At 44.6% G+C, this 13,351-nt stretch overlaps 1 protein-coding gene across 1 annotated transcript in view; it reads left to right on the top strand.

The window, feature by feature from the left end:
- The window catches only part of spock1 (SPARC (osteonectin), cwcv and kazal like domains proteoglycan 1), a 258,148-nt gene that overhangs the window by 216,322 nt on the left and 28,475 nt on the right, over positions 1-13,351 (top strand). Inside the window, exons 6-7 of the mRNA XM_056289939.1 lie at positions 378-510; positions 7,891-8,011. Coding sequence (XP_056145914.1) covers positions 378-510; positions 7,891-8,011 — 254 coding nt within the window. The remainder of the gene's footprint in view (positions 1-377; positions 511-7,890; positions 8,012-13,351) is intronic.

Genomic DNA, 13,351 nt, shown 5'->3' with positions numbered 1-13,351 from the left:
GAAAATAGTGTAATTGGTCAAGTACAATTGGGGAGAAAAGGGGGGGTTGTGATTTCATTGGTTGTAGTCCAAGCATCAGCTGACCAATCAGATTCCTCTTTGTAGTACAAGAGACCCTGGAAAGTGAAGGAACACCTAAAACTCCCTTCTCAGTCCAGCCACAGTTTTATTAGTTTGGATAAAGTTCTCAGCTGTTTTGTATTTATTCAGCAGGCCAGAGAGTGAGGACTTTGTGCCTTTTGAAGAATTACATTTCTGTTTGGTTTTTTTTTTCACTTGTACTCATCTTTATTCTGTGCTTTTTGTGGTTTTCACTGGTTCTGCTCTCCTGGCCTATTCCCTTTGTCTTTTCTCTTTATCCAAACATGCACACACAGTGTGAAGCCCAGGAAGGGAAGTCTAGGCAACATACTCAGATTTGAAGCTGGTGCTCATGGGAAATGTAGGCCATGCTCAGTGCTCCAGGCCCATCCAGTGTGTGGATCTGATGGACACACTTACTCCTCCCAGGTGAGTGGTCCCAAGTCTTTGATCTGTCCCGCTCTCCCATTCTCCTCTTTTATTTCTTGACTCAGGTTATTATTCACTCTAAGTGTGTCATTCTCTCTTTCTCTCCTGTCCTCGGAGGGCTTGATTTATCAATAATTCTGTTTGTTTTCAGCCATAGAAGGCCCTGGAATACTGGGGCATTTTTTTTCAGAATACAACACATGCATGACTAATGTTTTTGAATATATATATATATATATATATATATATATATATATATATATATATATATATATATATATATATATATATACACGTGTATATATATATATAGTGGGGGGGGGGGGTTCGGAAACCGTCAATGGTGTTGATAGAAGTGCTCAACAAATGAGGAGCGGAATATAAATATATATGTGTGTGTGTGTGTGTGTGTGTCTGTATGTGTGTGTGCGCTGTCTTAGTTTGCAGTTGAAATGCCCCTGCTGTAAAATTCCTTTGTGTATTCCACTTAATTAATGAAATTGGCTGTTGTTATTCCACTCTTACTAGTTTACCTTGACAATGGAAATTTTATTTATATAGCACATTTTATTACAAGTGAGCTCAATGTGCTTTACATTAAGGCAAAATGTAGACTATCTGCATAAACATGAGAACATGGGTAACATAAACAATATGAAAATAAGACTATAAGCATGAGTAAAATGCAGAAACTGAATCAATGAAGCATACACCCAACGTGCATTAAACATACCATACTTCAATTAAAAACCCCAAAACATCAACACAATCAAATAAAAAACCCTGCGCTATCATATAGTAGGCACCTATAACCATCTGTACAAGAAACAAGTGCTACCATACAGGTACACACACACACACACACACAGTAATTAACCATAAGCCTGGGAGAATGGGAATGTTTTGAGTTTGCTTTTGAATGTGAGCACAGTTGTGATGGACCTTCTCATCTTTCTTCCTTTTGTCACTGCTCATTCCTTTTCATCCTCATTTTATTCCCCTTATCTAACCCTCAGCAGATGGACTCCTTGGAGGGTACTCTCTCGCTCTCTCTCTCTCTCTCTCTCTCTGTATGTATGTGTGTCTCTCTCTGTCTCTCTCTCTCTCGCTCTCTGTGTATGTGTGTGTCTCTCTGTCTCTGTCAGTGTATAATTTGGGCTTTTCTCCTCATTTTCTCTTAAGTATTATACCTTCTCAGAATCTTAGCCTAATCGAAAAGCTAACTTCTCCATTTTTACACACACACACACACACCATGTCTGCCTGTACTTGTTGGGACCCCTCATTGACTACATTCATTCCCTAGCCCTTAACCTTAACCATCATATCTAAATACCTAATCATCTAATCATTCTAACCTTAACCCCAAACCCAATTCTTAACCCTAAAATAGACCCCTTCCCTCATGGGGACCCATAAAATGTCCCCACAAGGTAGGTGGTTTCTGGTACACATACACTGGCACAATGCAACAGACAAAGACAATCATAACAGTTCTGCTCTGCCATTCTCCACATCCAGGTACTAAACACTCCTGGACTTCCACATCGTGAAGGCATGTAGGGCCAGATTTACGAACAGAAATGCAAATTGGCACAAGTTTGATGACCACCCTGATGAGGATGGTCAGTTTAGCGTGTATCTACTCAAATTCAGTAGGCTAATTAACCCAGGCACAATCTTGTTAATGTAAATATGACCAGTACTGCATAAACGCGTTTTGCATGTGTCCCTTCAATTGCTCCTACTGCATTTGTGAACTCAGTTTTATTACAAAAGTCTTGTTTTTTTTCCATTGGGAGCATCACAGTGATTAGGGAGCTATATATGATTCTGACCTTGCGACAGTGTGGTTGATAATGCTGACTTTGACAAACCAGCTACAGACACTACCGTTCACAGAAATAAACTAGAGGCAAAAAAAATGATGCGTGGCCGAGAGTTTCGTTATTGCTAGAATTGTGATTCCCTTTGGTTTGTGGCTCCAAATCTTGGATTTCCTCCAGCAAATCGAGAATAATGTGACTTGGCGGGCATTAAGGGTACACAATCTTTTCTTTTGACATTGTAAACAAATTTACATGTACAGAAAAAAAGACTCTTTCCTCTCTGACACACTCACTCTGTATCCTGTGGTGTCTTCTCCTTTGTCACAATGATGGCAGCCATGTCAGCGGTGAAAAGAGTTAAGACATGCTTTTCAGAGGTGTTGTATAGTGCCATGGTCACAATTAGTAGTAGCAGCCTTGATAAATCGCGTTTGGGATTTATTTCCATAATCTCCTCCCTATTCTGCACCTTGAAAGACATAACTCACCTAGTCGCAGTGCTTGCACTGCTGCCTCACAACAAGAAAACCCATGAACCGATTCCCGCCTGGGGTGATGTTGGCACTGGGGGAGTTTCCATGTTCTCCCAGGCCTGTCAGTGTGTGGAGGCTGTCTGTGTGTACTCTGCATGTTCTCCCCAGGCCTGTCGGTGGGCAGTGGCTGTCTGCGTGTAGTCTTCGTGTTCTCCCCAGGCCTGTCAGTGTGTGGAGGCTGTCTGTGTGTACTCTGCATGTTCTCCCCAGGCCTGTCGGTGGGCAGTGGCTGTCTGCATGTAGTCTTCGTGTTCTCCCCAGGCCTGTTGGTGGGCAGTGGCTGTCTGTGTGTACTCTGCATGTTCTCCCCAGGCCTGTCGGTGGGCAGTGGCTGTCTGTGTGTACTCTGCATGTTCTCCCCAGGCCTGTCGGTGTGGTGGCTGTCTGTGTGTACTCTGCATGTTCTCCCCAGGCCTGTCGGTGGGCAGTGGCTGTCTGTGTGTACTCTGCATGTTCTCCCCAGGCCTGTCGGTGGGCAGTGGCTGTCTGTGTGTACTTTGCATGTTCTCCCCCAAGTGGCTGTCTGTGCGTACTCTGCATGTTCTCCCCAGGCCTGTCGGTGTGGTGGCTGTCTGTGTGTAGTATGCACATTCTCCCCAGGCCTGTCGGAGTGGTGGCTGTCTGTGTGTAGTATACACATTCTCCCCAGGCCTGTCAGAGTGGTGGCTGTCTGTGTGTACTCTGCATGTTCTCCCCAGGCCTGTCCGTGAGCAGTGGCTGTCTGTGTGTACTCTGCATGTTCTCCCCAGGCCTGTCGGTAGGCAGTGGCTGTCTGTGTGTACTCTGCATGTTCTCCCCAGGCCTGTCGGTAGGCAGTGGCTGTCTGTGTATACTTTGCATGTTCTCCCCCAAGTGGCTGTCTGTGCGTACTCTGCATGTTCTCCCCAGGCCTGTCGGAGTGGTGGCTGTCTGTGTGTAGTATACACATTCTCCCCAGGCCTGTCGGTGTGGTGGCTGTCTGTGTGTACTCTGCATGTTCTCCCCAGGCCTGTCGGTGTGGTGGCTGTCTGTGTGTACTCTGCATGTTCTCCCCAGGCCTGTCGGAGTGGTGGCTGTCTGTGTGTAGTATACACATTCTCCCCAGGCCTGTCGGTAGGCAGTGGCTGTCTGTGTGTACTCTGCATGTTCTCCCCAGGCCTGTCGGTAGGCAGTGGCTGTCTGTGTATACTTTGCATGTTCTCCCCCAAGTGGCTGTCTGTGCGTACTCTGCATGTTCTCCCCAGGCCTGTCGGAGTGGTGGCTGTCTGTGTGTACTCTGCATGTTCTCCCCAGGCCTGTCGGTGTGGTGGCTGTCTGTGTGTACTCTGCATGTTCTCCCCAGGCCTGTCGGTGTGGTGGCTGTCTGTGTGTACTCTGCATGTTCTCCCCAGGCCTGTCGGAGTGGTGGCTGTCTGTGTGTAGTATACACATTCTCCCCAGGCCTGTCGGTGTGGTGGCTGTCTGTGTAGTATACACATTCTCCCCAGGCCTGTCGGAGTGGTGGCTGTCTGTGTGTAGTATACACATTCTCCCCAGGCCTGTCGGTGTGGTGGCTGTCTGTGTAGTATACACATTCTCCCCAGGCCTGTCGGTGTCGTCTTTCTTCTCTTCTTTCTTCTCTGGTCTTTCTTCTCTTCTTTTCTCCTATAAATGCCTACATGTAATTAGGCTGAGATGCAAAAAAGTTTGACCCTCTGTTTCGCCCGAAATGCCCACTGTGCCCTTTAACAAAATCTCAACAGTAGGGCATCCGAGTGGCATAGCAGTCTATTCCATTGCCTACCAACATGGGTAATGCTGGTTCGAATCCCCATGTTACCTCCGGCTTGGTCAGGTGTCCTTACAAACACAAGTGGTCGTGTCTGTGGGTGGGAAGCCGGATGTGGGTATGTGTCCTGGTTGCTGCACTAGCGCCTCCTCTGGTCGGTCGGAGCCCCTGTTCAGCGGGGAGGGAGAACTGGAGGGAATAGTGTGATCCTCCCACACGCTACGCCCCCCCCCCCCGGCGAAATTCCTCACTGTCAGGTGAAAAGAAGCAGCTGGCAACTCCACATGTGGTAGTCTGTAGCCCTCCCCGGAACAGCAGAGGGGGTGGAGCAACGACCAGGACAGGTCAGAAGAGTGGGGTAATTGGCCGCATACAATTGGGGAGAATGCTGGGGGAAAATCCAAAAAAAAGTTTGACCCTTCGCTCGAAATGCCCATCGTGTCCTTTAACAAAATCTTAACAGTAGATTTTTACACCTAAAAAGGGTTTACTGCTGGTGTAAAATGTTAGTCGATCTGGCCCGTCGTTTTGTGTATCTCAGTATCAGCAGAGATGAGAGGAGGAAAAAGAGGAAGGAAAGAAAGATGATGAGAAACAGAAGAGCTGTTCGAGGATATGGGCAGGATGTCAGGAGTATTCCACTGCTCTTCTTGATAAGGGAATATGGTTAAGGGGTCAGTGCAAGGGTACAGCTGTCAACCATTTCTTCATTTCTCTCCTATCTTTTTATCCTCACTGCAGGTTTTCATTGTAATCGTATTCATCTAGTGAACAGCAGACCCAGACAGGTTGTAGAAGGTTCTCAGTGTGCTGACAATGACTGTGCATCACCTCCCGGGCAACAGATGTAAATACAAGCCAAAGAGATGGTCATCCATCACCTGAGCTCTGAGCTCTCTCCCTCTCTCTCTCACTCTCTCTCACCTCCCCAGTCAGCTAATTTAATATGTTTCCAACAGGACCCATTTCTGTTACTTTGTCAACAGATTTCATTAAACAACATCTGTAGTAATATCAGACAGGTGAGAGAGAGGAAATGACAAATCAGAATGTGTGAAATCAAGTGTCAGCAAGAAAAAAGCCAGAGGGCTGTGAAAAGGATCTATTTGTAAGGTGTGTCTGTGTGTGCATATAATTGTGTTTGTGTTTGTGTGTGTGTGTGTGCGAGTGTGTCCGTATACACATTCTCAAACATATAACACTTGTCCCAAGCGCCTCACGGGCAGAATTTACATAACCCATTTTAGGTTTCACTATTCCTCTTGGAGGGATTTTGTAATTGGATTTTTTTTCCCCACTACTCCATTCAATTGCCAATCCCTCTCTTATTTGGGAAGTGAAGGATACTATTAATTACATGCTGGAGTAGTTCATCTTGCCTTTTGCCTCATGCTGGGTTTACACTTCTGTTGATGACGGAGTGTGGAGAGCACTGGACAGTCTGCGTATGTAATGGGATGTCTCTGTGGCTCTCTAATGGACACACCAATTCATCTAGGATAATTGACCAATCCTCCCTCAGAAATTAACTCACTATGCTAGACATTCCAGTAACCTTACCCATAACAGCATCTGTTGCATTTAGGTTTTCCACTGGAATTACATGCCATAATAACAAGCATTCAAAATGCGCTGCAAGGGCGTTCTGGTAGCATGGTGGTCTATTCTGTTGCCTACCAACATGGAGATCTCTGGATCGAATCCCCGTGTTACCTCTGGCTTGGTCAGGCATCCCTAAAGTCACAATTGGCTGTGTCTGCGGGTGGGAAGCCAAATGTGGGTATGTGTCCTGGTCACTGCACTAGCGCCTTCTCTGGTCTGTCGGGGCACCTATTCGGGAGGGAGGGGGAACTGGGGGCAATAGCGTGATTCTCCCATGCACTGGTGACTCCACATGTATTGGAGGAGGCATGTGGTAGTCTGCAGCCCTTCCCGGATTGGCAGAGGGGGTGGAGCAGAGATTGGGATGGCTCGGAAGAGTGGGGTAATTGGCCGAATACAATTGGGGGAAAAGGGGAGGGGGGGTCAAAAAAAAAGAAGTGCTGCATTAAGATCATTGTAGGGTTTCTGTTGCCCGACACTCAAGGTTCCCAATATCGGTGTAAGATGAACTGAAACCACTGAAAATCAAGTATTAAATGTTCCAAGGCAATGTTGCTAAGTCTGATAAAATACATACATTCACTAAAAAGTCATAGTGAGTCCAAAATGGGTTATTTTGGTAGAAAACATACATTTTCTCTATTCTGAGTGAAGTGATAAGTGGCGTATATGTGCCGGCACCAAACACTTCAGGTATAAATGTTCTTGTTCTGACTCTGATGCTGAGGGGAGAGTCTCCAGAGACATTCTGTCAGAAACCACATGATTAGATGATAACCAAACACATATCTAGCAGCCTCACTAACGACTACCTAAACTTAACCACTACTTAACCTTTTTTTTTTTTTGGATTCCCCCACCCCTTTTTCTCCCCAATTGTATCCGGCCAATTACACCTCTATTCCAAGCCATCCCAGTCACTGCGCCACCTCTCTGCCAATCCAGGGAGAGTTGCAGACTACCACATGGCTCCTCCAATACATGTGGAGTCTCCAGCCGCTTCTTTTCACCTGACAGTGAGGAGTTTTGCCAGGGGGACATAGCGCGTGGGAGGATCACGCTATTCCCCCCCCAGTTCCCCCTCCCGCCTGAACAGGCACCCCAAACAACCAGAGGTGGCGCTAGTGCAGTGACCAAGGCGCATACTCACATCCAGTTTCCCATCCACAGACATGGCCAATTGTGTCTGTAGAGATGCCTGACCAAGCACGAGGTAACACGGGGATTTGAACCGGCGATCCCCGTGTTAGTAGGTAATGGAATAGACCGCTACACTACCTGGACACCCCTACCAGTACTTAACCTTAACCAGAAAACTTAACCCTTCACCACTGTAACTGTAGTTGCCATTGCCACTGCACAAAAGTAGACTTTCATGCATGCATTGCACATTTTCAATCCATGTTGTTTGCTGCTTGCTGAGAATGTGAATTGGCAGTCCTTGCCAGTCACATGGCTTCTGACACAAATGTCGTTGAGCACAAACCAAAAAAAAATAAATAAAAATAATCATGGCAGAAAAGGGAAAGTAGCCATTTGGCAGGGGCATCAATGGCAGGGAACAATTACTTCAATAACCATGTTCCTTTGTATTTTAAATCGTATGCAGGATTTCCAGGCCCTGAAAGACAAAAGCTCCACTATCTATGGTTCTTTGTGTTTTCTGCAGTGTAAACTGGAGTTCCAGGGCTGTTTGTCTGGGAAGATGATCTCTGTGAAGTGTGAGGGACCGTGTCCCTGTCTGCCTGGACAGGAGCTCAGCAAACCGACACATAAGACTGAGAAGACTGGTGAGTAACTACAGGGCTGTTTGGCTGCCTTCCCCTCTGACTACACACCCTACTGCAATTTGGATTGTAGGCTGGCTTTCTTTTTGCTTGTCAGTCTGTCAATCAAATAGTTTTCAGTAAGTCAAGCAGTTTGTCCTTCTATATTTCTGACTGGATGGATTGATAGATGATGGGTGGATGAGTGGACGGATGGATGGATGGTTGACACAGTGTCAATGTTTCTGTACCGCTATCTGTGTATGTCTGTCTCTTTATTGGTTGATTATAAAAGTGCATCTCCTCCAGCACAAAAAAACACAGCCGTATCATTACAGTGTGCTACACAATTACAAAACACAGTGTTTTTATTTGTCCTTTGCAGAGGTTAGTGAGCATAAGTTGAATTGATTCTGTGTTTTTGTTTTTTGTTTGTTTTTATTTTGTGTGTATATGTGTGGGGTGGGGGTGGCTGTATATGCTTGCATCACTAGGCTATTGAATGATTCAGAGGAAATGAGCATATGCATATGGATGCTGCACTGACCGACTGTGTTTTCTAGCTTTCAGATATGACAGAAACTGTTCCTCCCTCTACCTTTTTGAATCGCTCTCTCTCACCTGCCTAACTATCTGTTCGTTTTTCTGTCCATCTATCTATCTATCAAATGTAATATTTAAACAGCATTAATTTATTTTATTTTGACTATTTCCTATTTTATTTAGCTTATCTGAAGTTGAGGAAGACATTGAATATTGCACAGTGCTTAGCAGAAATATGCAACTGTTAAAACAAACTCAGTAGTGATTCCACAGATTCATTTAACCAATAATTATTAAGGTTTCAAGCTTGAGGTACTGAAACCTTATTGTTTTTCTCCAGGTTTATTATTACTTGTTCTTCTGAAATTATTTTTCAAAAATCATGTGGGGCGTCCGGGTAGTGTAGCAGTCTATTCTGTTGCCTACCAACACAGATATTGCCGGTTCAAATCCCCATGTTACCTCCGGCTTGGTCGGGCATCCCTACAGACACAATTGGCTGTGTCTGCAGGTGGGAAGCCAGTTGTGGGTATGTGTCCTGATCACTGCACTAGCGCCTCCTCTGGTCAGTCAGGACACCTGTTCGTTGGGGAGGGGGGACTGGGGGAATAGTGTGAGCCTCCCACGCACTACGTCCCCCTGGAGAAAATCCTCACTGTCAGGTGAAATGAAGCGGTTGGCGAATCCACATGTATCGGAGGAGGCAATTGGTAGTTTGCAGCCCTGCCCAGATTGGCAGAAGGGGTGGAGCAGTAACCAGGACGGCTCGGTAGAATGGGGTAATTGGCCAGATGCAATTGGGGAGAAAAGGGGGAGAAAAAAATTCATGTGAGGTGGTACATTTTGCTAATAAATATTAATGAACAAATGCTGGCAATGCAAAACATTTTCCCAGTCAGCCAGATAGTGGTGCTAGAATTAAAGATCCACATTTTCAGCTTAATGTGTAGTAGTAGTAGTAGTAGTAGTAGTAGTAGCAGTGGTAGTAGTAGTAGTAGTAGTAGTAGCAGTAGTAGTAGATTTTCAACTTAATGTATGCACAGACACTGCAACATCAAGCAATAGCGGACACTACAACTGTCAAAAATCCATATATCATAATTGGATTGACGAAGTGTCTTGAAATGTGGCGCATATCCTCTGGGTGTCAATATTGTTCAGAATTCCAAAATTGGTAAAGCTTACTTAAGGTGGTCGCGGCCTTTGACATTTAAGCTGATATCTCAGCTTGTGATAGGTAAATTTCTGTGAAACCTGCAGAGCTCGACAGACAATCTATTTTGAACACATGTACTGTACCAAGTTTTGTATCAATTGATCACAGTAAGGCTGAATGGTGAGAATATTTACTCAATGTCCATAAACATCAGTTATACAGGCATGCTCCAATTTGTTGGTACTCTTACAGCGCATTGAAATAATGCGTCATTCCTCCTGAAAAGTGATGCAATTAAAGGCTACTTTGTCATGTATACTTGCATGCCTTTGGTATGGCATAAAATAAATCAAAGAAGTTGTGAAAAGAGATGAATTATTGCTTATTCTACAAAGATATTCTAAAATGGCCTGGACACATTTGTTGGTACCACTTAGAAAAGATAATAAATAATTGTATTATAATGATATTTCAATCTAATTAGTTTCTTTAGTTAGTATCACCCATATATCCAATCATGTAATCGGTCATTCAGCAAATTTATATGGAGAAAAGTAGTCACTGCGCTGTTTGGTATCATTGTCTGCACCACACCAAACATGGACCAGACAAAGCAAAGGAGAGAGCTGTCCAAAGAGATCAGAAAGAAAATAATAGACAAGCATGGTAAAGGCTATAAGATCATCTCCAAGCAGCTTGATGTTCCTGTGACAACTGTTGCAAATATTAAGACGGTTAAGGTCCAAGAAACTGGGAGAATGTTCTTTGGACTGTTAAGTCAAAGCTGGAACTTTTTGGGGAGTCACATCAGCTCTATGTTCACAGATTTTTTTTTAAAATTAAGTTTTCAAACAAAAGAGCCCCATACCTACAGTGAAACGTGGAGGAGGATCGGTTTTGTTTTGGGGCTGCTCTGCTGCACCTGACACAGGATGCCTTGAATCTGTGCAGGGCACAATGAAATCTCCAGACTATCAAGGCTTTCTGGAGCAAAACGTACTGCCCAGTGTAGGAAAGCTCTCTCAGTCACAGGTCATGGGTCCTTCAACAGGATAATGAACCAAAACACACCTAAAAGCACCCAAGAATGGATAAGAACAAAACACTGGACTATTCTGAAGTGGCCTTCTATGAGTCCTGATCTGAATCCTATCAAACATCTATGGAAAAAGCTGAAACTTGCAGTCTGCAGGAAGCACTCATCAAACCTGAGACAGCTGGAGCAGTTTGCTCAGGAAGAGTGGGCGAAAGTACCTGTTAACAGGTGCAGAAGTCTCATTGAGCGCTGCAGAAAACATGTGATTGCAGTGATTCCCTCTAAATGTTGTGCAACAAAATATTAGGTTAAGGGTCCCATTATTTTTCTCCATGCCATTTTCATTTGTTTTATTATTTACAATATTATGTTGAATAAAAAAAAAGGGGCGGCACGGTGGCGCAGTGGTTAGGGGAGTCGCTTCACAGCAAGAAGGTCCTGGGTTCGAGCCCCGGGGTAGTCCAACCTTGGGGGTCATCCCAGGTCGTCCTCTGTGTGGAGTTTGCATGTTCTCCCCGTGTCTGTGTGGGTTTCCTCCGGGTGCTTTGGTTTCCTCCCACAGTCCAAAGACATGTAGGTCAGGGGAGTCGGCCATACTAAATTGTCCCTTGATGTATGTGTGTGTGTGTGTGTGTGTGTGTGTGTGTGTGTGTGTGTGTGTGTGTGTGTGTGTGTGTGTGTGTGTGTGTGTGTGTGTGTGTGTGTGTGTGTGTGTGTGTGTGAGTGAGTGTGTGTCAGCTCTGTGTGATGGCCTGGTAGCCTGTCCAGGGTTTCTCCCTGCCTGCCGCCCAATGACTGCTGGGATAGGCTCCAGCATCGCCGCGACCCTGAGAGCAGGATAAGCGGTTCGAATAATGGATGTATGGGTGGATGTTCAATAAACAAATCAAAAGCACAGTCTGATTTCTATGAAACATGAAATAAACAATGGTAGATGCCAATTACATTGTCAGTTTCAAGTTATTTCAGAGAAAATTGTGCATTCTTCATTCTTTTGTGCAGGGGTACCAACAAATATGAGCATGTCTGTACGTGTAAATCAGCCACTGAAATCAGTAGAAACTCCATTCAACTTGTTAAACACTCATTATGGCATAGTAATCAATGGCAAACAATGTCACAATAAAAGCTTTCATTGTCGATGAGTTATAAAACACATCGATGTCAGCCCCTTTCCCCTCCATTGTACTGATAAGTCAGGGTGCATTCACAGCAGAATGTCCATTCGTGTTTCAAAGTGCTCAATATGGGATGCTCCCAAAGATAATCAGAATCATGAAAGGCTGACTCAAATCACATCTAAGTAGTATCACTGCCTTTATATTGTATTGTAGTCTGAGACATCGCTTTTTATTATTTATTTTCTATTATTTTTATGGTTTATTATGGAGAAATCAAGCCATTTTATGCTGAGGTAGGAACAAGGACACCATCACCGGAGGGTCTAGTGCTATGAACATATTTGATATGGTTATGTTTAGGATTATTGTCAGGGGGCTTGAAACCTCCAGTCACCGCTTGTGGCTATATTTTTTTTGTTTTTCTGAAAACTTGGGATTAATAGGGATAGATGAGTGTGTGTGTGTGTGTGTGTGTGTGTGTGTGTGTGTGTGTGTGTGTGTGTGTGTGTGTGTGTGTGTGTGTGTGTGTGTGTGTGTGTGTGTGTGTGTGTGTGTTTAAAGACTGAACTGTAAAAGAGGATCTATTTCCAGATCTAGGACTGTCTCAAAGGCATCACGCGCTGCTTTCACTCTTTATAGTTTTTCAGTCTGCTTCATATCTACCAAGTCACACTCTCTCCATCTCAGTCTCTCAGCAAAGGGTTTCCTCTGTGCTTCCTTTGTTTCCCCAACAGTGTTGGATCTGGTATCCCTGGGTATGAAATTTATATCGTGCTTTAGAGTATTATAGATGAAGACCATTTTATTGGATGGGAAATCTTAAACGTCCCATTGTATGAAATTCCTTTTGTGGCTAAAACTCCTCTATAGGTGGTTCACCAAAAAAAAAAAAAATGTTGTCGTTCAACGTCCTGATAGGTTCAAGAAAGGTGAGTTGGGACATAGTTTGGTAGAAGTACACATGGTGTCAGAAGATTTCAGAAGACGCTCAAGCAATTGTCTCAGGTGACTGGAAAAGAAGTGGTTGCTTTTTCAGTTCTCATATACGGTAGCAGGGTGCTTGTGAAAGTTAACAGCTGGGCGGCTGCACCTTGTGGCATTGCCAGGCTATTTCCAATCCTCCTGGTGGTTTCCTTGCCTGACAGATAGATGAAAGTACCCAGGCACCAGATGGTCAGTAAAATGCTGGCTAATGTGTCCAAAAGGAGCTGGTGGTGGTTGCTTATTTCAAGTGTGTCAGCAAATATGACATTCAGATTTCAATAGCTTGCATTTATTTAGAACTTGGAATGGAACGTACTGCTACAATACCTTTTGTGTGTGTGTGTGTGTGTCTGTGTCTCTCTGTATGTGTGTGTGTGTGTGTGTGTGAGAGAGAGAGAGAGAGAGAGAGAGAGAGAGAGAGAGAGAGAGAGAGAGAGAGAGAGAGAGAGAGAGAGAGAGAGAGAGAGAGAGACGGTGCATATGTGTGTGTGTTTAAGGTTCCAGATGTGCAGAATGTGGACCTA

The sequence above is a fragment of the Lampris incognitus genome, chromosome 1, assembly GCF_029633865.1.
Source record: "Lampris incognitus isolate fLamInc1 chromosome 1, fLamInc1.hap2, whole genome shotgun sequence".
NCBI lineage: Eukaryota > Metazoa > Chordata > Actinopteri > Lampriformes > Lampridae > Lampris > Lampris incognitus.
Note: the sequence above shows the minus strand (reverse complement) of the source record. Positions and strands in the feature narration are given on the sequence as shown.